Source organism: Lutra lutra, chromosome 4 (assembly GCF_902655055.1).
Source record: "Lutra lutra chromosome 4, mLutLut1.2, whole genome shotgun sequence".
In the NCBI taxonomy this organism is placed as follows: Eukaryota; Metazoa; Chordata; class Mammalia; order Carnivora; family Mustelidae; genus Lutra; species Lutra lutra.
This window is the reverse complement of record NC_062281.1, coordinates 139034097-139060627: the sequence shown is the minus strand read 5'-3', so window position 1 is coordinate 139060627 and position 26531 is coordinate 139034097. Positions and strand designations below refer to the sequence as shown.

At 38.3% G+C, this 26531-nt stretch overlaps 1 protein-coding gene across 1 annotated transcript; it reads left to right on the top strand.

The window, feature by feature from the left end:
• Window positions 1-1112: 1112 nt before the first annotated feature.
• Window positions 1113-25564, top strand: CTH (cystathionine gamma-lyase). The gene is made up of 12 exons (XM_047727654.1): window positions 1113-1464; window positions 4514-4595; window positions 6560-6655; window positions 8426-8535; window positions 10618-10749; window positions 14407-14464; window positions 14921-14998; window positions 16845-16997; window positions 18688-18809; window positions 20179-20231; window positions 24179-24317; window positions 24986-25564. The coding sequence occupies exons 1-12, from the start codon at window positions 1297-1299 to the stop codon at window positions 25010-25012; spliced, it is 1218 nt and encodes a 405-aa protein (XP_047583610.1). The 5' UTR covers window positions 1113-1296; the 3' UTR covers window positions 25013-25564.
• Window positions 25565-26531: the final 967 nt, after the last annotated feature.

Sequence of the window (26531 nt, the reverse complement as noted above, 5' to 3'; positions counted from 1 at the left end):
AAGCCACAGTCCTTAAATTTTAAGAACTGATCATTCTGTATTCTCCTCTTTCTTAACTGGTTCAATAGTTTCAGATCTTTAGCTTATACTTTGCAAGAACAGAAATATTCCTAAATTCGCTAGTCCTAGAAAATAGGCACAATAGTAAGTAGGTCAAATCTGTATTTTTTAGGGAACAAGGAGATTTTTGTTGTTTGTTTTAAAGAAGTGATCCTTGAAAGTAGGTCTCTGGGTGCAGGTGAGAGGTAAATCGATACATGGACTGCTTCCCTTTTCCTACAAAAATGTTGCTGCCAATTGTGCAACAATGAAGGCATTTTGTGTAAGGATTTGAGGCTCCAATAAGGTTTTTTTTGTTTTTTGTTTTGTTTTGTTTTGTTTTGTTTTGCCATACAATCTTTTTCATCACGGAGAGCTTCTCTGGGTACTTCGAAAGATGAATGATGCTTGAAAAAGCTCAAATTTGAACGGCTCTCAAGCTGCCAGGGTTCTGATTAGAGATCTTCACTACAGTCGCTTCGCCATTAAGAAAAATACGACCCTCACTCAGGTTTCCATTACCGCAAGCGCTGGGTCATTCCAGATTTCAGTTTACCTTAAAAGGCAGGCCGCCGCAGTTAATGAGAATCCAAGCTGCAGGTTTGGCAGATTGTGCCACGGGCTTCCTACGAATCGCCACTTGGTTGCTTGCGTCGGTCGGTACTGCCCTCAGGACAAAGGGGGTTGGGGGCAGGGGTCAGGGACACTGGCTACAGTAAGAGGAGGCTATTTGTGTGGCCTGTTTACAAGGTTACTCGGTTTCAACACCAAGCCCGCCTTTCTCCGTGTCTCAGGCGAACCTCTGGCCTGAGGTCACCCAGACGCCGGGTGGCCCACCCGAGCGAGCACGGCAGCCCCCCCCCCGCCACGGCCGGGACTCAGGAATTTCGCCTGCGGGGACCCACGCCACACGGACACCCAGACTCCCGCTTCACTCCACTGTCCTCACCGGGAAGGGCGGTCCCAGCGACGCTCCAGGCAACGCCTCCGCTTCCGGCCAATGAGGAACGGGGGCCGCGTCGGGGCCTTCGCTCATTGGGTCTCGCTGGTTCCGCCTGCGGCGAACGCAAACCAGCCGGCCGGCTACTAAAGTCCGAGCCACTGAGTCCCGGAGTCCGGCTTTTGTCCGCGCTGCCGGCGGGGTGGCGTGTCTTTAGCGCCCGTACTCTTGGTTCTTGTGTCCCTTTCAGGCCCTGTGCATCAGTTTCTAGTTTTCTCTTCCTCGCTCTTTTCTCTTTCCATCCTTCGCAGCTCAGCATGCAGGAAAAAGACGCCTCCCCATATGGTTTCCAGCCTCGCTTCCCACATTTCGCCACGCAGGCTATCCATGTGGGCCAGGAACCGGAGCAATGGACCTCCCAGGCTGTAGTGCCCCCCATCTCACTGTCCACCACGTTCAAGCAAGAGGCTCCCGGCCAGCACTCGGTGAGCTGGGGCAGGCTGGGAAGGTGGGGGGTGGGGCCGGTTTGGGCGGGTAAAGAGAGATGGCTCATACAATAAAAGGCATACAAGTAATTTGTAAGGTGGTTTATACATCAGGAAGGCACCCCAAACGGTTGTTTACTACACCCGTAATATTCCTTGTACTAAATCTTCGTATTCTCTGGTCCAGTGATCACATTTCTTTTGATAAGCAGAACTGGAAGGAACAGTTTGTCCAACTTGCCATATAGATTTGGAACTGAAATTCATGTGATTTTGGCAAATTTGCGGTCCAAAACTGAGGGTCATATCTTTGTTGAATTACCTTTAGCAGCAAAAATTATAAAGACATGTAGGGAGTAAAAAAAAAAAAAAAAAAAACTCCCAGGATCTGATAACTCACCTAGAATCAAGATCATGCCCAGTGGCTGTACTGTTGTTATTAATAGTGATTTACTTGCTGTGGGCTAGATACAGACTTAACATGCAGTATGTCAGATGGTATGTGTACATTCTGGGATTCCAACCTGCTCTAGAACCCTCCTCTTAGGCATTAGACTACACTCTGCTATACTCCAATAATACTAGTAATAGTCTAACCCATTGCATCATTTAAGCAGTGTGGCTTGGTGATTAAGAGCACAAATCACCTAGTCAGAGGGGCTAGGTTTGAATTCTGACACCACCTCCTCTGATCTGGGTGACCTTGAGCAATTTGCTTAACCTATCCAAGCCTCAGGTTAATCCTGAGTAAATGGGGTTAATCAGTACCTACTACATAAATTGTTGATGTATATGTTAAGCTTTATGGTACATTGTCATTGCTCAGTAGTTCGGTATTTCACAGTGTTCCCATTTACACCTTTTCCCATTTGATCCTCACAGCAACCAGGTCAGAGGGCAGGACTGGTGTTAACACACTTTTTATACAAAAGGAACTGACCTTGAGTTGTAGATAAATGACTTCTAAGGTTTCATGATAGAGCAGTTTTTGTTAATCCCTTTTGGCCACACACTGATGGAATCTTGGAGTACTTAAAAGTTGCTAGCTTTCAAGGAAATCAGTTCAAGAAACTTCGTAGGTCCAAAGCTTTGATTATACTTCAAAAACCTCTTTAGTTTGTTGTTACAAAAGTCAAGGAAGATTCTTTTAAATGTAGCCCTTTGTTTTGTGAGGTAAAGCTCTAAAGGGCTGGTTTAGGAATTCTAAGGGCTTCTAAGTTACTGCATTTTGGAATCAAAATGTGTACATAGCCTGTTTTCCAAGCTTGCAGGCTGTTGCTGGTATAGGGTTTTGTGAACATGTGACTGTCCAAGCTTTAGCTTTTGGTACAAAAGTTAACCATTTAACCAGACATTAGTAATTAAATATTTTCAGAGGAAAAAAAAAAAACAAAACATTTTCAGAGAGCCAACAGGGGTGGTAAAATCTACAAGTACCAGACACCCCTTAGTACCTTTAAAAACTCAGTGAAGAGCATTAAAGAGAATCTGAGGAGCTGAAGAGAAGCATCTGTTTCTCCTATTCTATTTGGAAAGCCATTGAATGGGCAAGAGGTGGGAATTTGCCACTGAAATATGCCTCTCCCCGACCCCAAAGTTAAATCTCTGCAGTGAATAATTACGGAAACATGGGTGCCTTTCAGTGGCCGTAGCCACATGAATCCAAGCAGATTTTTTCTCTCTGGGGAGTACAGAGGTAATGGTGAGGTAATGGTGAGGTAATGGTGAGGGAGGGATCAAGGTAGGTAATGGTGAGGTAATGGTGAGGGAGGGATCAAGGTAGGTAATGGTGAGGGAGGGATGAGGATATCCTGGAACCCTATAAAATATGTCTACTAAGTTTGTCAAAAACAAGGAAACAAAGAAACCCAACTTTAAATATACATATTTGAGTTAAATATATATAAATATATATATAAATAATATATAATACATATTAATAATATAATAATATAATAATAAATAATATATAATATATATTATTTGTTTATATATATATACACACACACACATATATATATGTGTGTGTGTGTGTATATATAAAATACTAGGAGCTCCCAAATCAGAACCAATGTGTAAAAAGTGGTTGTTGTGTTTTGTTATGTGCTATATGAGGCATGGGGAGAAATCTATAGCATTTTCAGTCAATGTTTAAATCCTAGGTTTGACTACTGGTTCTGATGTTCCCTATAACGTTTTGCTTCACTTTCCTGACCATGAGTATTAAATAAAATGACTGACTGAATACTCCTAGTATGGTAAATGTAAAGAGAGTGAAGTTTAAAAAATTGTGTATAGCCACTTTGCCAAGAATTACTGTCTATGTTTTGTTGCTTTTGTAGAGCCGAGATCTAAACTTCGAGCATTTGTAGGATCTGTTCATAGTTTCCTGTAGGGTGTTAAACAGGACTTGTATCATTTATTTCTTAGGAAATGAAATACAGGTTAGAAGTAAGTTTACTCTGTAGGCTCTAGTGATTCCCTTTTTGTGATGTCCCCCTGGCTAAATGGGTAAAGGTGAGTCTAACGTAATAATAATCCTAATAATAAAAACGATTTCTCTAGTAGTTAGCATGTGCCAGGCACCAATGAGTAGAGAATTCATTATACATTGTATAATTTTATCATCATAACAATTTTATAAATTGGTTTTTTGTATTTTATTCCATTTTATAGGTACTGAGATTGACTTTAGGAAAGGTTAAGTAACTTACCTATTTGGCATACAGCTCATAGGGGGCACCTATAGAATTCTAAAACAGGCTGGTGGACTTCAGTGTAAAGAGAGAATGCACTAGCAGGGGGAAGGGGCAGAAGGAGAGTAGGCACCAAACTGAGCAAAGAGCCTGATGCGGACTTGATCCCAGGACCCTGGGATCTGAGCTGAAGGCAGACATGTTAAGCTCCTATTTAATGGCAAGAAATGTCATAAGTAAATAGTAGAAAATCATTATCATAGGATGAACCTCTAGTTGTCGAGGTGTCTATGTTAGGACTCTGAAAAATAAGCTTAAATCTCTTAGGATAAACTCTAACTTCTTTTCTTCAGGGTTTTGAATATAGCCGCTCTGGAAACCCCACCAGGAACTGCTTGGAAAAAGCAGTGGCAGCACTGGATGGGGCCAAGTACAGTAAGTGATTTCCATTCCAGTCTGTGAAGTCGAGAACCCATTCTTATATGTACAGACAAAATCATAGAGACACAGAATTTAGAATTGGAAAGGAATAAGAATTAGCTAGTTCAAAACTTTTATTTTACCAAGACTTTGAAATTTTTGTCCAAGGTCCCATAGATGATATAATATGCAAATGTGTAATTATTAGGTAAAAATAAATATGAATAGAGGGAAAATGACCAAATTTGCCATTTAGTATTCATGTAAATCCACTCTTCATCTGAAGGTGTCAGTATAAATAGATAAATATTAACAGTTTTATAACACTACTGAGAATATAAACTTTCTGATACTCTGGTTCATTTACCTGATAATGCTTGAGAACACTACCCGGTGTTCTCAAAGAACATTTACCCGGTGTCCTTCTTAGAGATTAGGGATTAACCCCTTGAATCTTTTTTCATGAAGGGAGTGGATTACTGTTAAATCATCCTCATATTTTTTATATGAATGATACTGAATGAGGATAGAATAGTGAAGAGAAAATGTGTCTTATGAATTTTCTCATAGCGAGAATGCTGGGGTTAGAAAAATGTTCATGTGGATTTGGGGAGTTTGGTCTTTTGTTTTAGATGAGGGGAGTTCTTTTTGAACACTAAACTTCTGTAATTTAGTACTGTAGAGAGATCATCATTTCCTGCAGAAGGTGTAAAGGCTGAGTATTCATATGGCAGACATTTTTTTTCAAGTGGGCTCCAGAAGACACAATTGTTTTTAACTGGGTTTAAAGTTTAGCCTTCTAGAGGCACCTGGGTGGCTCAGTTGGTTACACGACTACCTTTGGCTCAGGTCATGATCCTGGAGTCCCAAGATTGAGTCCCACATTGGGCTCCCTGCTCAGTGGGGAGTCTGCTTCTCCCTCTGACCCTACCCCTCTCACACTCATTCTTTCTCAAATAAATAGATAAAATCTTTTAAAAAATTAAATAAAGTTTAGCCTTCTATATAAATTTACCATTAGACTACAGATGTGCCTAGTAGAGAACTGTAATTCTGACCTCAACTTTTCTGAGAAGATTTTATAAGAATTACATTTTTCAAGTTAATTGAATTATCCCTTCTACCAGTCACAGGTGATTTTTATCATTAAGGTGATGCATTGATATTTTGTCAGGATATTTTCTTTTATAGTGTTTAATGTACACAATGCCAGATGGTTCTTTTTAAATTGTTTTCATTATTTTTATTCTGTAAGAGATTTTGAGATCATACTTGTTTAAAGGCGATTCCACACTTAAAAATTTTTAAAAACAAAATTTTAAAATTTGCCAGATGCATCCCAGGTCAGATTTTGAGTTTTATTAAAATATTTGCTCAGTTGGCTATCCATATAGTTAATGAGTGAATCATACCATAGCTCTGTTCCTCAGGTTTGAAATTTTGTTTAAAGTTTGTTGTTTTTAAACTGTAATTGAATTGGCAGTTGGCCTTTAGTCTCAGAATTTTGTAAAGAATTATTTCTTTGGAGCACCTGGGTGGCTCAGTTGGTTAAGCGGCTGCCTTCAGTTCAGGTCATGATCCCAGGGTCCTGGGATCCAGCCCCACATCGGGCTCCCTGCTCAGCGGAGAGCCTGTTTCTTCCTCTGCCTCTGCCTGCTGCTCTGCCTACTTGTGCTTCATCTCTCTAGTGAATAAATAAAATCTTTAAAAAAAAAAAAATTTTCCTTGAAGCATTTCAGAGAAATGTTATCACCAAAGCAGAATTACATGGTTTTTCTCTTAAAGATATTTTAGTTTTGAAATAGAAAGGGGGGAGTTGTCCATTGTATTTTCATCAGGGGACTTCTTGTGATTCAGTAGTGATGGCTGTCCTTATGTCCAGAGAGAACAACATAAAGTAACGCAAGGAAGTTCTGTTGGTGTTTTTCAACCCAGAGGTTTGACTTTTTTGGCTTACTCTAACTTGGCTTTTATTTTAGGTTTGGCCTTTGCTTCAGGGTTAGCTGCCACTGTGACTATTACCCATCTCTTAAAAGCAGGAGACCAAATTATTTGTATGGATGATGTGTATGGAGGTAGGTGACCTCTCTCATGCATGTTTGTGTCAGCTGATATTTTAAAGACAGTAAAGTGGGTCCTGAATTAACAATGTTGCCAGGATTATTGATTATTTATTATCTTTTAAACATGTGATGGACACCTCCGTGTTGGCCCAGACTTGATAAAGGAAGAGCATAAACATTTAGCGTCTGTGTTCTAGAATTGGCCTGTAAGAGAGATTGTTTACTAATAATTTTATTTAAACTGCTGGAGTGAGGGTGTTGGACCTGATCAACTTTCAAATATATCCTACTCCAGAGAAGATAGTATCTAAAGAGAGAGTATTCTAGTGTTACTTAAAATTTTTGCCTGCAGTGAAAAGGAACTATAACCCAGGTCACTCTGGGTGAGATTACCTCTACCCACCCCTCTATCTTCCCAACACATTTATACGCTTTGGATTTTAGCGAACCTTTGAAAAATCTGTTGAAAGTATGGACCCCTTTCCCCCAAAAGTAGAAAAGTGTGCTTAAGACTACACCGTGTTTATCATTTTAATTATAGGGTCAAGGGGTAAGGGGTCTCACCCCTGAAGTCCATCATGGATCCAAATTTAAGAACTTCCATTCTAAACAGTTTAAATGCAAGTTATTTAAAGTGGTGAGGGGGAAGGTAAAGAAGATGGGTTGCCCTTACCTTTAAGCAATACTGATTTTTATGATCAATAACAAAAAATTTTGTTAATATATGTACATATATATATAACAAATGCTTTCAAATAATTAAAACGTGATTTCTAGAATATTATCATTTTATCTATCTTCTATTAACAAAGAGTTAAATCTGTAAGTTCCTTGAAATAAGAGACTCCTAGTAGTCATTTTAACCTCTTAGACATTTGCAGAGTGCTTTGTATTTATCGTTGTTTCCTATGATAGTTGAATCATAGATTGTTGAATAAAAGTAACACACCTTTAGTTACTTTTATAGTGCATTATGAAAACCTCATGACACACATAGATACAAAATCTTGAAAATTGCTGTTGATTTTTTATAATTCTTTACATTCTTTTTCAATCATATTATCTAGGGTCAGTCTACAGCATCAAAAGTTCAGTATATATCTTTGATCATGGAGTATTTTTCCTTTTCCTTTTCTTTTTTGGTTAGCTATCAATAAGAACAATTTTTCCTTTAAATTTGCCTGTGTAAAAATCAAATCCAGAACAGTGTTTATAAGAGAAATTAGTTCTAAGTTGAATGATTTATCTTTTCACCATAAAACTGTAGTTGTTTGATTTATATTGCCTCACTTAACTATTAAAGCTTTAGAACCACAAAGCAAAAAGATTGAGAGATTACAAAGAATAATAACCAGTTTTTCTATTGCCAAAATATAATCAGACTAAAAATTTATTTTTAATATTTTATTGACATCAGTTCATTTATTTTAAATTTGAGTGCTAGGAAGAAATTGTTAATATAAATTACCATTGGGGAACATGCCACTTAATGTGTGAAGGGCAGAAATTGTAGGTTTTCAGAAACATTTCTGCTTCATGTCATTTAGTGTGGATATCAGGTATATTTTATTGGACTCTTTAACTTCCAGTTTAAAATCCGAGCCTTATATTCTTTACTATACAAGATAGCCAAATGATTTAACCAAGGTAGAATTTCTGTTAGTTGAACTTTTATTGGTGATTGACAGTTCCTTATGTTTTTAAAGTATTTATACCAGTAAGGAATGAACATTTCTCAGTACCATGTCCTTCCTATTTTATCTGTTTTTTTTTCTGCCTCAGGTACAAACAGGTACTTCAGGCAGGTGGCAACTGAATTTGGATTAAAGATTTCTTTTGTTGACTGCTCCAAAACCAAATTGCTAGAGGCAGCCATTACACCAGAAACCAAGGTAACTCAGTTTTCACTTTTGTCTGTTTTGTGTGTGCTGGGTTTTTTGTTGTTGTTGTTGTTGTTGCTTGTTTTTTTGTTGTTGTTGTTGTTGTTGTTTAATCATTCTGTTCACTGGAGAACATAATTTAAATGTGAATAATACATTTTATTAGAAGCCATTGGAAACCATCAACAGGATTAAGATCGGTCTGGCTTCTCCAGAATATTCCTGCAGAATGGTTGGGTCCATGAATTCCACAGCATGATCCAAGTTCTAATTCTGTGTCAGTTGGTGTATGTTCACGGGCAAATTACTTAGCCAAAGATCTCACTTTCTTCTGCAAGATGGGGATAATTGCACTTGCTTTATAGAAAGGTGGTTGTGTAAATTACATGAGATAAGGCATATGAAATGCTCAGTACAGTACCCAACTCATAATAACTGGAAAAAAAAATCATTTTCAAAAGCATATGATTCTGTACTGCATTACCACGCTGGTGTTGGTTACAGAAATCATCCCAGAGATCGGGTTACAGAAAAGGAAGCTTGCCAAGACCCCAGACTCTAAGCATACTGGTTTTTTAAGAATTCTAAGCCATACTTCAACAAAATAATAGTTACAAGTAGAGAATGGGCCACAAGCAATCTTTAGCCTCCGTCCTGGGAAGCTTGCATGCCACCGGAAGGTGTTTTGTGTCTGAGTGAATGGCATATGTGATATTCTTTCTTGGGGCCTCATTTAAATTCTGCATGGGTAAAAGAAGGACCAGTGTCTTTTATAAGTCAGCCTTTTCCAACTTTTTACTAATGATTAAAAGGTTTGAATTGTATTCAAGATGATGTTGTAGTGAATGCTAAGAATGAAAACCTTTGCTCACACAAATAATTACTTTGAAGATTAACACAGGGTGAGCTTTGAGTGATTAAGGTTTGTTTTCAAAGGAACTTGTTTTTTATCTTGCTTAGGAGAAAAGATACTTATTAAAATAGCTGGTCTGAGTCTAAGGGAGGAAAGCAAATTGTGAGTATGTTAATTCTTGTCAACAGAACGTTATGTAGTGGCTCTTTACTGACTTGAATTAATACATTATTTTCCCCCTGAAATATCTGCCTCATCATATGAAGTAGATTTTTTAAGTCCCTGTAAAATCAACTTTATATTTATTATTTCTATTTTAATTATTTTTATTATGAATATGAATAATAGATTCTTACCCAGAAATAATTTTTTATAGATTTTTAAAATAATTCATTTCTTGTAGAATATGCATTAATTACCTTATCTTTTCTACAGTGAGACTCTAGAGTAGGAAGAATATTCAACTAGATATCTTGCTCATTTGTATAGTAATAAAGAAGCATTAACCCTTTAAAAAAGAAAGCTGTAGGTAATGTCATTCAATACAGTGGCATCCTGTTTAACAAACAGAATTCTGTTCTTTTCTTTGATCTTTTCAGTCACTGTCAAGCGTCTACTATGTGCCTGTGTTGTGCTGGGTTTTGGGATATGATACTGTCTCTTTCTTAAATGAGCTGTGACTAGGTTTTCTGTTGTGTGTAACTTCTCTCCTGCCTACTTTAAAACCCATGCTCTTCAAGTTCTGGGTACTTATTTTATAGTTTCTAATGCATCTGGCATTTTTAAGTTAATATTTAGGATATGTTTGGCATTGAAGGGATAGTTCTCTTTAATGAAAATTCTAGGCTGTGATCTTAATGTTCTGTGTTATTTACCTTTGAGAAAATTCCTAGACAATGAATTATGTCTTTGAAATCCATCCTCATTTTAATGGAATGTAATTACAATAATTAACTTGAGCACTTTTCTTCTTACACATAACATTATCTCATTTGATCTTTATAACAACTCTATGAAATATTATCAACCCTATTGTACGGATATAAAATTTGAGGAATATGGAGGGTACGTTACTTAACTATGATCTCTCAGAAATTAACGGGGGCTAGGATTCAGATTCAACCCTTACAACTTCATCACCCACACTCTTCCAGTATAGTCTGCCAGATGGTTACAATATATGAAGCGTATATTGGTGCAGTATATTTTTATAAACTATTGTTATCTATTGAATTTTTTAGCTTGTTTGGATTGAAACCCCCACAAACCCTAGCTTGAAGATGATTGACATTGAAGCCTGTGCACATACTGTCCATAAACATGGTGACATCATTTTGGTCGTGGATAACACTTTTATGTCAGCCTATTTCCAGGTAAATGAAAATACTTTTTTGGGGGCATGAATAATACCCGTAACTCGGAAAGGAAAGACAAAATGATAAAATCATTTTGAAACTCACGGAATCAAATCATAGTTATTGATTAGACAAAGAATTAAAATTGGACCTTTTCTACCATTAACTAATATTGCTTCAACCAACCCTAGGTTCATATCTGGTATGGGACTTTGTGTGTTTTAAATGTTGTCTTAATTAAAGCTTTTAAGTTCTCTCAGGATATGGAAACTCTCTAAAGAGCTGGCCTTATTATGTGATTTTTATCTGTCAGTGCTTTATAAGATAGTTGGGACTTTAATGTTTATGTGCTGTTATTAATAAGTTATGTTATTTTTTATATATATGATGTGACTGAAAAACATACATACTTAATGCATATATTATGTTTATTTTAAAATATATTGATATATAATATTAAATTATTAAAATAGATAACGAAATCTTAGGCTATATATTTAATATATATATTTGAATGTATTACACGATGTATGTAATGTACATGTTATATAATTAAACCTTGCTAACCTTCCAGAGAGAAGGAAAATAAAAGCTATCCTGCATGACATCTCAGTGTATGTCACACGTATTATTTCTCCACTTTCCTCCTCTCTAGTTTCACTTCCCTCAGTGCCCAGCTCTCTCTATCTTTACCTTGTTTGTATTAGGAATTTCTACTCCCTGTTTCACATTGTAGCTGTAAGTACCAAGTCCTTTATACTGCTCCTTTTAAGCTCTTTTCCTATCTACCCCTCTACATACATCTCTTCCAACCTCAAACCCTCCCATTCATCCTCCATTCCTTTTCTTTTTTCTCTTACTTTTTTCCAGATGCTTCTTTCCATTTTGTTCTTTTTGGTAGACCATCTGAGGATCTGTCTATAATTGATTAGTTGTCTGCCCTTTCCCCACATGTTCTCTCTCTCTTTCCTCCAAGGAGCCCTGTTTCCTCTCCTTGTTAGGAGCTTAACTTCTCCTCGCGGTATCCTTCCTGCTTCTACCTTTTGATCATTCTTATCACACTTCCTGTACTTTACCTTTATTCTGCAGAATTCCTGAAAGCCCAGCTCATCTTCTGCTACTCTTAAATTAGGCAGATGCTTATAGCTCAGTTGTTTATATTCCCCCCCTCCTTTTGTTTTGGGTCCCTGCAGTTGGCGCAGGCTGCTACCTTAGTTTGTATAAATCTGTTCTTCACCTTCTTCCATTTTATTGAGAAGGCACTACCGCCTTTATTTTGTTTTCCTCAGATACATTTCCTGGCTATGTTGCATTCAGACAGCTTCATGGGCCACCTACCTTTGGCTCACGATATATCTTTGGGTGCTTCTTGTATCTGCTGAAGCAGTCTGTTTCCAAGTGAAAATCTCCTGGCATCATCTATTTTTCCCAGCTGATTTTCTCTCTTAGATTAGTTATTCCAACTCCTTATCCCATATACCACTTACATTAAAGACCAGTTAACACAGATTAGGGCTGGTCTAGCTGAGTCACAGTGAGTCCTGTATATTCCCAAAGAGATTGCATGAATTGTTTTAGCCCGGGCCTGTCCAGATTATTCATCATGCCCGGCCCTCCCTCCTCCCCATCCCACCCGGTTACTGTCACTAAAATAGGTCCAATTTTTCTACCTTTCTGAAGCCCACATCACATTTCCGCATGCCAGGGACTGCAGTTTGCTTCCTTTCAATCTGGATTCATTCCAGTTGAGTTAATCAGAATCATGTTGTCCCTAAGTGGCCACACGTATTAGTTCCATACAGTAGATCTTCTGAAAAGGTCCTCTAATTATTTTACCATCATAAAAACTGGATACGTTCTCTTTTTTCCCTGCCTTTTATCTTCTGGGTCTTCTATAAATGTCACAAAAGGCAGAATGGACATACTATCATGAAATTTCAGAGTTTGAGAGTGGAACCTCTGTATTTACATAATTTAGATGTGAGTGCTAGTTCTACCAGCTTTTTAATCTGAATGATGTTTTTGTTTTTCTTTCCTTCCTTCCTTCCTTTCTTTTTTCTTTCCTTTTTTTTTTTTTTTTTTTTTTTTTAGAGAGGGCAAGCTGGGGGAGGGTTACAGAGGGAGAGAGAGAATCTTAAGCAGACTCCGTGCCTAGTGTAGGGCCCAACATGGGGCTCGATATCACCATCCTGAGATCATGACCTGAGCCGAATCAAGAGTCAGATTCTTAACCAACCACTGTTTTGTTTTTCTTCCTCCCTTTACTTCATCTGTACAATGAGAATCTTAAAGTACTGATTTTCTTGAGTTAGATAAAATATTTTGTATAGTGCTTCACTGGGGTATATATAAAGTATTTAACATGGTTCTCAGCACATAATTATATCAACAGATGTTAGTTGTTCATTTTCATTTTTTGTTTTCTTTTGACCACAGAGTTTACAGAATGTTAGCATTGGAAGAGACCATCCTCTAGTTTGACTCCATCACTTTGGAGATGCGCAGACACTTGTGTAGAGAGTGCTATGAGTAATACCTGATTTAAAACATCCTATTTTTGAAACACCCCAAATGGAAAGTCCTATAGTCCCTTGTCTTAACACCTTCCAAAGACTAAATGACTGGTGAGGTTAAAACACATACACACAGGGGCACCTGGGTGGCTCAGTGGGTTAAAGCCTCTGCCTTTGGCTCAGGTCATAATCCCAGGGTCCTGGGATCGAGCCCCGCATCAGGCTTTCTGCTCAGCGGGAAGCCTGCTTCCTCCTCTCTGCCTGCCTGTCTCTCTGGCTACTTGTGATCTCTGTCTGTCAAATAAACAAACACACACACACACACACACACACACACACACACACACACACACACACTTTCTTTTAAAGAAAATATAAATAACCTCCCGGCAGGCTGTCAGTAGAGCATGTGACTCTTGATATGATTTCAAGCCCCGTGATGAGCGTAGAGCTTGCTTTAAAAAAAAAAAAAAGAAGAAGAAGAAAATATAAATAGAAAGATGTTGATAATATGTTTTTTGGTGAATAAGTTGATTATAGCTCTAATTCTCACTATAAACAAAAACATTTTAAGACTAAAGGATTAATTTGCAGGAAAATTGGGTAAGAGAATATAGTCCAAAAAAATTTCTAAGTCACTTTACACTTGGCAAAACTAGTATAATAAGAGTAATTAAGAGTCTAGATCATGGCACATCCAATAAATAATCACAACATACATTATCAGGTTTTAATGATCAAAAATCCAAGTGTGTTATATACTCACTTGACATAATAATTGCTAAGTGTTTATGTCTGCTACTTGATGTGTTTACTGAGTCATAAAACACCAGCAACTGCATTATAAAATTTAGTAATATCCTTAGGACCAGCCAGCAACTGCTCTAATGAAAAAAGTTCAGGAGACCTGTTGACCTGAGTTTACCTGCTATTTCCAGAAAATTTGTGCTATTGGACTGAAAACTGGGTCCAGTGCTTTCTATTTTTATTTGGTGGGTAAGGGAAGGGGAAACATACCATTTGAGATCCTGGAAAATTTTAAGATGCATGTATTTTTGAAAAGTTAGAATAAGAATGAAATTTACAATAGCAAATAGACATGTAATAAAGCATATTTTCAAGTGATTTACCATTTAAAATGAAAATCTTTTGTTCCTTTCAGCGGCCTTTGGCTCTGGGAGCTGATATTTGTATGTATTCAGCAACAAAATACATGAATGGTAAGACACACATAATCTATACTTTGAGTATTACTTTCCATCGATAGATGAAAATACCACAGAGCTTGATATTTTGATCCTTTTTCTTCTATTAACGTTTTCTCTGTGACTCATGTAGAAAGCAAAATATTTATACTTTGGTTAAATATGGGATTTCATTTATATCAGACAAAACTACGCTCATGACTTATGATCAGAGGATTAAAATTTACTAAAAAAAGTTAGAGTTTTATTCTACTGACAGCTTAAAAAGAAACATTTAATTTTTATATGATTTTTATTTCATTGTTAGGTATAGCTTTTGGTACTATCAAATTAAATACTGTTTATTTAAACTTATTTTATAGAACTTTTTCCCAGAGAGTGTTTTTCAAGTGAAAGTTACACTTTAGAAATTTTTAGAATGAAGAATAAACATACATTGTTTTTAACTTAAATGTTTTTGCTTTGTTTTAGGCCACAGTGATGTTGTCATGGGCTTAGTGTCTCTTAATTCTGAGACCCTCCATAATAGGCTCCGTTTCTTACAAAATTGTAAGTATTAAAAAGTCCAGAATTCCCCTTAACCTCTCAGAGGGACTACATTTGATATTTGTAGTTCTACTAGATGTCATGAAGTGATAACATTCTACTAAATTAGGAAGAAATGAGAAATGGAGGAGAAAGATTCTGGTTTTTATTTTTTTTTTTATTTCTTATTTTATTTATTTTTTTAAGATTTTATTTTTTCATTTGAGAGAATATGAGAGAGAGAATGAGAGCTGAGAAGGTCAGAGGGAGAAGCAGACTCCCCATGGAGCTGGGAGCCCAATGCAGGACTCGATTCCAGGACTCCGAGATCATGACCTGAGCCGAAGGCAGTTGCCCAACCAATTGAGCCACCCAGGCGCCCAAGATTTTTTTTTTTTTTAAGATTTTATTTATTTGAGAGAGAGTGAGAGTGAGAGAGAGAATGAGAGGGAGAAGGTCAGAAGGAGAAGCAGACACCCCCTGGAGCTGGGAGCCTGATGTGGGACTCGATTCCGGGACTCCAGGATCATGACCTGAGCTGAGGCAGTTGCTTAACCAACTGTGCCACCCAGGCAGCCTAAGATTCTGGTTTTTATTTATTTATTTATTTATTTATTTTTAAAGATTTTATTTATTTATTTGTCATAGAGAGAAGCAAGAGTGAGCACAGGCAGACAGAGTGGCAGGCAGAGGCAGAGGGAGAAGCAGGCTCACCGCCAAGCAAGGAGCCCGATGTGGGACTCAATCCCAGGACACTGGGATCATGACCTGAGCCGAAGGCAGCTGCTTAACCAACTGAGCCACCCAGGCGTCCCAGATTCTGGTTTTTAAAGGAAAGTAGAAAAATTAGGATATAAAAATATAGTTAGAACATAACAGGGCTTTGCAACATGACTCAAGGGATGAGTGTTGTTAATTTTCAAATCCATGTTAATTTTGACCATAATTGGATAAAGCCCATGTGATTTTTTTTAGTTTTTGGACTTACTAGATTTTTTTTCTTTAGATAAAACATTTGGAATGATGGCTTTCTTATGCTCTACCTTTTATATCTGGAATGGTGGTTAACTTTAAATAGCACTTAATATTATTAATATTAACATTTTTCAACAGATGTCTAAACACCATTTCCTGTTTAGATGGTTTAGTTATCTCAAGTATGGGCAAGGATTTATTTGAAGATACTTAGTTTAACCATTGTGATTTGACAGATAAGATATAAACATAATTAGGAATAAAGTAAATAAGTATTAAATAAATAAAGGAAATAAGCATTAAAATTAAAAAAAAAAAAAAGAAGAAGAAGATGGCACTGAGGAGGAAAACCAAAACTTACTATTTGATAAATTCCTTTCCTTTATAAAACATTAAGGTGAGGTATACATCGTGGAGGCAAAGTAATTCCTAGGCTGCTTTAGACAGAAGCTAAATAGAATGTTGTAGAATGTTGGTAGAACTTTTAGTAACAGTAGGAGCTGAATGCTTTTTCTTTCTACGTGTTCAAAGAAATGCAAGGTTCAACTGTGTAGTATGTCACTGAATGGAAATCATAGAAAGGACTATGTTCATGTTGGAGATGTTCATACTGTGTTCATGTTTAGTTTACAGGATCTTCTTATCCCCTCATTTTAAAGACCATTTCTAAAAAAAAAGGTAAAAATAAAAAAATAATTTAAAAAAAAAGACCATTTCTTTGAGCATTTCATTCTCATGCTTCTGATTTGCTGTATAATTCCCCCCCCTCCCCGAAACTCAAACACTGGCCTTTGTAGCTCGTTGCTCAGAGTCACTATAATGAAAAAGGCAGTGAGAGAATCTCCTGGGTCTCTCCCCACCTTTCAGACTAACCCAGCACATGTTCATTTTTCAGCTCTTGGAGCAGTTCCTTCCCCTGTTGACTGTTACCTTTGCAATCGAGGTCTGAAGACTCTCCAGGTCCGAATGGAGAAGCATTTCGAAAATGGAATGGCAGTTGCTCAGTTTCTGGAATCTAATCCTCGGGTAGAAAAGGTTATTTATCCTGGTACGTTGATATAATTTCTTTTTCTTTCTTTTTTTTTTTTTTTTAATTTGAGAGAGAGCATGCACAAGTTGGTAGGCGAGGCAAAGGAAGGGAGGAAAGAGAAGCTCCAGCAGACTTCTCGCTGAGCCCAGAGCCAACACAGAGCTCAGTCTCACAACCCTGAGATCATGACCTGAGCTGAAATCAGGAGTCACATGCTCAGCCAACTGAGCCACCTGGGTACCCCAATGTTGATATGATTTCTAAGTACATATGCTTACACTAGGATTTTATGGGTTATCCTAAGTATCCTATGTATGACACCTGTTGTAAGGTAGCTGCTTCCATGTATTTCTTTGTTGTTCATGTATTATTGGACACTGCTGTGTGTCAGGCTCTGTGGTGGGTCTGGTGGTGCAGAAGATAGATGTGGTCTGTGTCCTTGTGTTGCCTATAATCTAGTGACTGCTTGGATGTTAGAAAATTAATTTTATGCATTAGACCTTCCTGCCATGGTCTTTAGCTTGAAGGCTTGTGTTTACCTGTTCCACTATTGCAACATTGTACTTTCTACTTGATTTGCTTATAGTCTTTTCAGGCTGCCATTCTGCATTAGCTCTTTAATCTGTTTTAGGTTGGGACTTGATACTAATCAGATACTAATCAAATTGAGACTTGCTACTTACACACCAAAACTCCCCTGAAGGTCTCTTTATTCCTTTTCAAATTTTTTCATCTCTGCCAACTCATGTGCCCTTAGCAGACTTATGTATTACTCTTCAAATTTATTTGGCCAGTCTATTAAATTGTGGTGTGGTCTTAAATAAATGGTTACTTTGAACCCTTTGAGGTTTTAGTCATGTGATCTAGGGTGGACAGGAGAATTAAGTTTGATTCCTGTCCTTAAGGACCTTAGATAAGCCAAGACAGAACTACATATGAGATTAAATGCCATATGTGGGGGCGCCTGGGTGGCTCAGTGGGTTAAGCCGCTGCCTTCGGCTCAGGTCATGATCTCAGGGTCCTGGGATCGAGTCCCACATCGGGCTCTCTGTCAGCAAGAAGCCTGCTTCCCTCTCTCCCTCTCTCTCTAAAAAAAAGAAAAAAAAAATAAAATAAATAAATGCCATATGTGTCTGTTGACTGTATGTATTTTGAATTGAGTGAGGGAGAAAAGTTTTGGGCTGTGCCTTGAAGAATGGGAAGCATTTGTTTAGAAGGACAAGGACAAGCATTCTGATTCATTCAGTAAACATTTATGACTTGCCCACAATGGAGCAAGCTTTGAACTACGACCTGGGATCCGATTATTAACAAAAGAAATGAATTTCTCCACATGGAGCTAGTCTGGTGGATTAGACAGACGTTAAACAAGAAATTACAGAGTAATATAATTAATAGAGGGGCAGTCAGCGGGTAGAATGTTCCAGGTTAAAGGGACAGCTTGCACAAAGGTCCTGAGATGACAAAGTGCAGTACTGCTAGTTGATGTGGTTCGAGCATGGAGCGGATAGAAAAGATGGGTCAGAAGGAAGCTAGAGACCCAGAAACAGGGGCTAGAACGCATCATGAGTCATGAGATGTTGACAAGGGGTAAAGCTCATCATTATTAGGCTTATTTGCAGTTTGCTTTAGGCACATGGAATTTTTTTGTTACGAAATTACATGTTTGACTCTAAAATAAGACTTTTATTATGCCTCATGATCACAGGGCTACCCTCTCATCCTCAGCATGAGCTGGCAAAGCGTCAGTGCACAGGCTGCCCGGGGATGATCACCTTTTATATTAAGGGCACTCTTCAGCATGCTCAGACGTTTCTCAAGAACCTCAAGGTACGCTTTCAAAAGAGGTTTTTAAATCGGCCAGGTAGATTACAGTAGTTCATGAGCTCTCCTTTCCACCCAGCTCAGGTTCATGTCTTTGTATCTGCAGGTCCTACCCTCAGACCTCTTTATCATGAAATGCTTTAGGTTGGAAAATGACTTCGGTGCAGTAGCAGACATCAGTATGTTGTTCTCCTTCGACCATCAGGCTGAGAGAGATCAACTGTCCTGATGCATTGGTTTTCAGATTTATCAATAATGGAATCCCTTTTCCAAATGCAGTATTATGTGAAACTTCAAAGTAATGTGTGGCTAGTGCACTGCACAAAGGCTGCTCTGAAATCCAGCCCAGGAATGGCTTTCCAAACCCTGTGCCCTCCAGGCTGCATCTGCCTGGGGTGAAGGAAGGGAGGCCTTTGTTTGGATTTTCACACTGGCTGGAGGCTCTCAGGGTTCCGGGAAGAGAGGCCTTTATTAACTCCATACACTGGGCTTGCAGAGCTCATGCAACAGACTGAGGGTTTTTTGTTTGTTTGTTTGTTTGTTTTTTAAGATTTTATTTATTTATTTGACAGAGAGAGACAGCAAGAGAGGGAATGCAAGTAGGGGGAGTGGGAGAGGGAGAAGCAGGCTTCCCGCTGAGCAGGGTACCCAATGCCACACTGAATCCCAAGACCCAGGGATTGTGACCTGAGCTGAAGGCAACCACTTAACTAACTAAGCCACCCAGGCACCCGACAGAAAGTTTTAAATTACTGAGGTCTAACGCATAGGCTGCTGCCAGATTACTCAGCATCTACTGGTATCTCAAAGTTGTACTGAAAGCAGAAAGATAGTGTATATTTAATTAAATATAGGTGTGAGAGTAATTTTAAAGTATTTGTAAAATTATGATACTATAACACTAAATTAAAAAATGGGGTTTTTTTCCTACTCCAGGAGGAAGTTAAATGGATATATTAATTTAGTAAGTGATAGATTTTAACAATTAAGTGTGTATAACTTGGTAGACTTGTAGAGATTTTTATTTAAAGGGTAACCGCAAAACTAGGTCTCAAATGTAATAATTCTGAGGTTTTAGGGTTCATGTTAATTATTACTTAAGTAGAGGGCCAAATCAGGAAGGTATGAGAGATTCATCTTCCTCAACTTGTCATGTTTTAAAAGTTTGCACACCATATGTCTAATTGGCGACATCGATATTACAGATTTTATTTTCATTTTTTTCTCTGGGTTTCTTGCCCAAATTGTACTTTTTTTCATTATCACCATCATTTCTAACCCTGTGTCCAGCGCCATTTTGTTAAAAACATTTAGTTTTGTATATTTTTGTTTTTACTTTAGTGAAAGATCTAAATGAACGTTTTCTTTACCATAGTTATTTACTCTGGCAGAGAGCTTGGGAGGATACGAAAGTCTTGCTGAGCTTCCGTGAGTATATTTCTGTTTTTCTCAGCGTTGTAACTTTGATGTCTGCTTTAACAATTGTTTGGAGGGGAATATGGTAAAATCAGGAGTAATTCAAGACATTTGACAGTAAGAATAGCGTCCTGCTATTGAATCAGAATGGACTCTTAACCCAGTAGAATGGAGACCCTCATAAAATCTTGGTGAGTTGTATGTGTCCTCCTCAATTTTGCTTTCTTCCGTTCTGCCTGAAGGCAGTTCCAGCAGAGTTGTATTTTAGGATCTCCGACCTCTGACCTGGGACTACTTGTTCTATCCCACTCCACCCTGGAAGGGAGATTGGAAACTTTTATTAGAAGGGCGGATTTCAAGACTTGTTGGAAATGGGGACTGTGTCTCTGATGAGAGACATGCCCTTGACGGTCAGAGGAGGATCCTACTAGATGCCACCAGATCCATTTATTTTCTGTTCTCTGGATACACCTTGAATGGCTTCATGTTATCCGCAAGATGGACCCAAAAGCTAACTTGGTATTCCCGATCCAATCAGTTCATCTAATTGTATCAAAGCACCAGAGGATGTTAGAACATGTAGCCCGAGATCAAGTGGTCCAATAGCTTATTTTCTAGATAAAAATTCAGAAAGTTTTGCTGATTACTCAGATGTCACATAGAAATGTGTCAGCAACTTCACTCTTGAGGTTTCTCATAGAAACAATGAGAGGAGGTAAAAGCAGCCTGGATCTGGATTTGAGACCTGCTAGGTCAGTTACTCACCTGAGCTACAGTTTTTTCATCCACAGAATGGGATTAATAATTAAAATAACAATTACCATTTATGGATTACCTATCCCACCAAACATTCCAGAGCTGTATCCTGATTTTATAGGATGTTACTCTGCCCATGTATTGTAAATATCACACTAGTAATTAACATCATTACCTAATAATTGTCAAGAGTACTTGACAATTTCTCAATTTCTGTGTTTTACTTTTCATACACATTTCTGGAATAGCTATGTTCTGGAAGCAGTATGTTGAGGGCTGTCAGGGATTACCAAAATGTAGGCACATTTGCTTTTCTCTCATAGTAGTTTGCAGCTTCTTGGGAGAGTCAGACAATTTCACATAAAATTAAAAAAAAGAATGTATGATACCCAAAGACTTACTCAGATGATTAAGATAACACACATAGGTTTTTGTGTGTCTTTCAGAAGATGCCTGCTAGTAAGTCTGGCTGCACAAGAGGGCACACTCAGCATATGAAATTGGGTTGTTTTTCATAGTCGTGAAGTGTGTATTACTTTAAGGTGCTCTTAAAAATCGACACCTCCTGATTTCTTCGGGGATTTGGTTTAAAATTGTTTGGCCCTCAGATGTACCAGCCAGCGAGGCCATCACCCCAATGCCTGCCAGTGGACGAGTGAATTTAGGTCAGGGCTTGTCTCTTCTGTTACCCTCATTCTGTGACTTCCAACTGCTGCAACGAGAACAGAATAGCAATAGGGGATGGAAGAAGCGGAGCCAGTGTGCGCTGGGCTCGTCTTCCAGCCCGACAATGCACATTAACTCTGCAACCTCAGAAAAGTTACATGTTCTCTCCATCTGTTCCATGGTTGTAAAATGTGGATAACACTACTCAGCTCTTAGGCTTGTTATGGGAACATGGGGAAAAAAATATCCCTAAGCCAATGCCTTGATTCATACTAAGGGCCCAATAAATGTTAATTACTATTAGGAATTACTATGTTTTATTAGGCATCTATTACATTCCAGGTACTTGCTAAGGCTTTATATATATTCCTTCCATTAATGACTGTGATAAACTTTTGGGATGGGAGTTATATCCAGCTTCTATTCATTAAAAAAAATGAATTAATTAACAAATGCCTTAATTCATTTACTGTACACATTCACTGTACATGAGTACAGTACCTGCCTCATGGTGAGCCTATAATAAGTGATAGCTATTATTATGATTTTAGGTCAAGAAATTCATTATGAGGACAGGTAACTTTTACAAGCCCACATAGCCGGTGTGTGAAGGAGAGGATTCATGTGCAGGTCTATTGCTCTCAGAACCTAAGTTCTTATTTCTATGAGTACACTCTCTTTTGAGGAATTAAAAGTCTGAAAAGACAGAACATTTTTTACTTCATTTTATATATATATATTTTTTTCCTCATCTTTTTTTTTTAATTTATTATTTTTTTTTATTTTATTTTTTATAAACATATATTTTTATCCCCAGGGGTACAGGTCTGTGAATCGCCAGGTTTACACACTTCACAGCACTCACCATAGCACATACCCTCCCCAATGTCCATAACCCCACCCCCCCTCCCAACCCCCCTCCCCATTAACCCTCAGTTTGTTTTGTGAGATTAAGAGTCACTTATGGTTTGTCTCCCTCCCAATCCCATCTTGTTTCATTTACTCTTCTCCTACCGCCTTAACCCCCCATGTTGCATCTCCTCTCCCTCATATCAGGGAGATCATATGATAGTTGTCTTTCTCCGATTGACTCATTTTGCTAAGCATGATACCCTCTAGTTCCATCCACATCGTCGCAAATGGCAATATTTCATTTCTTTTGATGGCTGCATAGTATTCCATTGTGTATATATACCACATCTTCTTTATCCATTTGTCTGTTGATGGACATCTAGGTTCTTTCCATAGTTTGGCTATTGTAGACATTGCTGCTATAAACATTCGGGTGCACGTGCCCCTTCGGATCACTTATTTTATATATTTTTTAAAGGAGAGGGAGCACAAGTGAGATAAGGAACAGAGAGAGAAGCAGACTTGAGTGGGGTGAGGGGCAGAGAGGGAGGGAGAAGCACACTCTCCACTGAGCAGGGAGCCTGATGCGGGGCTGCATCCCCAGCACTCTGGGGCCATGACCTGAGCCAAAGGCAGACACCTAACTGACTGAGCCACCCAGGTGCCCAAGGCAGAACCTTTTAAGGAGGGTGTTGGCATGTACAACTTTAGTGGAGTGATCAAAGAAGATACTCATTTATGTTGACTACATTTGAGATTTTCTCTCCATGGATCTGAAGAGAGATAAGGCAAAACAGCTCAGGCATTGATTTTGCGGGTGGTGTGCCTGGAAAGGATGAGTGTTGGTGGCAGTGTAAGTGCGTAGGGCTCAATAAGACTACAAGCCTCTCCTCTATGGTGCCTGAGCCTCCGCCCACAGAGTCTTCTGCCTCCTCTCAGCTCTGGCATTCCTTGCTGTCCGTTTCTTGTTTGGCATGTGCAGTAGACTATTCTCTTCTGTGAATGGTCATAGTCTTTGCCTTCTGCTTCGTTATGTAGGATCGAGAAAAATATCTCGTTTTTCTTGGTTTCCCAGTTCTTACTATGGTGCCTGACCCCCAGTAGGTGTTTTACCTTTATACATGTTAATGATGATGATGAGTTGCTAGTTAGTTCTGAAAATCCTTCCAGGCCTCTACATTCATGGGTTATGTGCTGGAATTCCTAATGCTCACTGGTTGCCACTGGTGGTGTTCCTGGGTTGTCTTTCTCTGATCTGCCTCACAGGGTGCCATTCTGGATTAATCCATTGATCAGGAGGGAATTAGTTTCTGTCTGGCTCTTGGTCTAACAGGCCTTTTATGTAAGTCCAGCTGGTTGATCGTGGAGCCTATGACTGCTGGCCAAGGCTTCATTCAGACAGATGTTAAAATCCACAGCTGGAGGCTATCTTTTTCCCTTCTACCTGGTAGTGCTCCTTTGATGTTTGGATTGAGTATACTGATGGTATAGAAAGGATAAAAGATCTTAGTTTTCACTTATAATAATGACCAGAAAAGATAAATTTTCACAATTCCTTGGTTTTTTGCCTGTAAAAATTATAGGCATATGAAGAATTTGATATTTAGAATAGAAAAATCAGAAGATAATTGTAATTTGAGACCGATACATTACTGTAATACTGATTTGCTCATTCTTTCTTTCAGGGCAATCATGACCCATGCATCAGTGCCTAAAAGTGACCGAGATGTCCTTGGAATTAGTGACACACTGATTCGACTCTCTGTGGGCTTAGAGGATAAAAAAGACCTACTCGATGATCTAGATCAAGCTTTGAAAGCAGCAGTAAGTTTAATTATTTTGTGTGTTTTGGGGCTTAATCTGGGTGGTGGTGGTCATTCTTTTTTTTTTTTAAGATGTATTTATTTATTTGAGAAAGAAAGAAAGTGAGGAGGGAAGGGGCAGGGGGAGATGGAGAGAGAGAATCTCAAACAGACTCCTGTGGAGCACAGAGCCTGATGTGGGGCTGGATCCCATGACCCTGAGATCATGACCTGAGCCTATATCAAAAGTCAGACACTCAGGATGCCTGGGTTGGTTAAGCGTCTGCCTTCGGCTCAGGTCATAATCCCAAGGTCCTGGTATTGAGTCCTGCGTTGGGCTTTCTCCTTGGTGAGAAGCCTGCTTCTTCCTCTGCCTGCCACTACCCCCGCTTGTGCTCTCTCTCTAACAAATAAATAAAATCTTAAAAAAAAAAAAAAAAAAAAAAAAAAGTCAGACACAACCGACCGAGCCACCCCAGCGTCCAGTGGTCACTGTTTTATAGAGTGACCTCACTGTGAATTCTGAAGGTTTCCTCTTCTTTCCTATGATAGACAGGGTATATAAATGTGTAGGGAACTCAGCTGAAGGGCAGATTTAAAAAATGGTAGTATTCAGAAGAGAGTCCTTGGAAGAAGTGAAGTCTCTACCTGTAGTTTTAATGACGTATCTTTCTTGTGATTTTAATACAGCACCCTCCGAATGCAGGTGGAAACTAGCATTCTTGAACTGCTAGTGGAAGTTGCTTCCTGAGAAGACCAACTCTGTGTAATTGAGTGGACCATAAATGAGCCTTTGCAGAATTTTCAAGTGAAAATGTAAAGGGACCTCATTACCTGTCAGAGCTATAACCTTCCAGGGATAATCCTTATTAAAAAGTTTCCTCTTTCCCTTATTATAATTGACAGGTCAATTCTGTTAATATGTTTTTGTTGATTTTCGTTTTCATTTGCCTCTGAAGGAGGTGGGATTTGTGCTGCTTTTTGGGATTGTGATCTTTTTTCATAGGTTAAGATTTATATTGATCATGTTTACAATATAATGATAATTCATTTTTTATGTTTTTCTGAAGAATTTAAATTATTAAATGAATGTTCTTAAATCAAGTGTGATTTTTGCATATTGTTGAAAACAGCCCTCAAAGCAATGGTTTACACGTAATTATCATAAGCCAAAAATCAAATACTTGAAAAGTCTACTGTGAAATTCTGCTGATATAAGGTTGTACTTACTATTAAAAAATAAATAAATAAATCGAATTACCAAATATATCCCATTGTGATATTCCTGTATTATGTGGCATTAACTCATATCCCTGGGCCCTTTTAACCCTCAGCTCTGGGAGGTCTTGGCTGTTTGCAGTAATTTTTATAAATTAAGTTGTATAACTATCATGTCCAAATCTTAAGTGTTTGCAGATGAGAGATTCTATCACAGGATGTCAAAAGCCACTTTTATAGAGAGACATACCACTTTTTATATTTTTACCTGTAATAGTAAACTTGGTGATCCTAAAGAGAAATGCTTAAAACAGAAGCTCACAGTCAGCAAATTGTTAATAAGCCATAAGTCAAATGAATGTCTAAAGTTGTTTTTGTATTAAAGGATTTTAGTCATTTGTTTGCTATTGCCATTTGTTTCACCTTAAAAAAGGGAATTATTGAACTTGATTAATAATGCAGGATAGGAGGCGAACACATAGGCTATGTATTATATATTGTTCACATTTTGAATTACATGACAGAGTCTGGAAATTCTGGCTCTGTGTTTTGAGGCTATATCTTAGTGCCTTGGAGATAACAGACCAAATCAGAGAAGCAAGGACTGTTTATTCTAAGCTTACAAGGGAGTCAGCCACTGTCACTTGTGTGTTGACAGAGATTCAAAGGGAAGCAGAGCATGAAGAATTGTAGAAATTTTAATATCTGTTGGTGTGGATGAGAAACTAAAATTTCCATATTTAAAACTGTCTGAGGACCTTTAAATGGATAACATTAAATCATTGTCAGAAATGTAAAAAAGGGCGCCTGGGTGGCTCAGTGGGTTAAAGCCTCTGTCTTCGGCTCAGGTCATGATCCCAGGGTCCTGGGATCGAGCGCCACATTGGGCTCTCTGCTCAGAAGGGAGCTTGCTTCCCTTCCTCTCTCTTTGCCTGCCTCTCTGCCTACTTGTGATCTCTGTCTGTCAAATAAATAAATAAAATCTTAAAAAAAAAAAAAAGAATTAAGGCTGACAGAG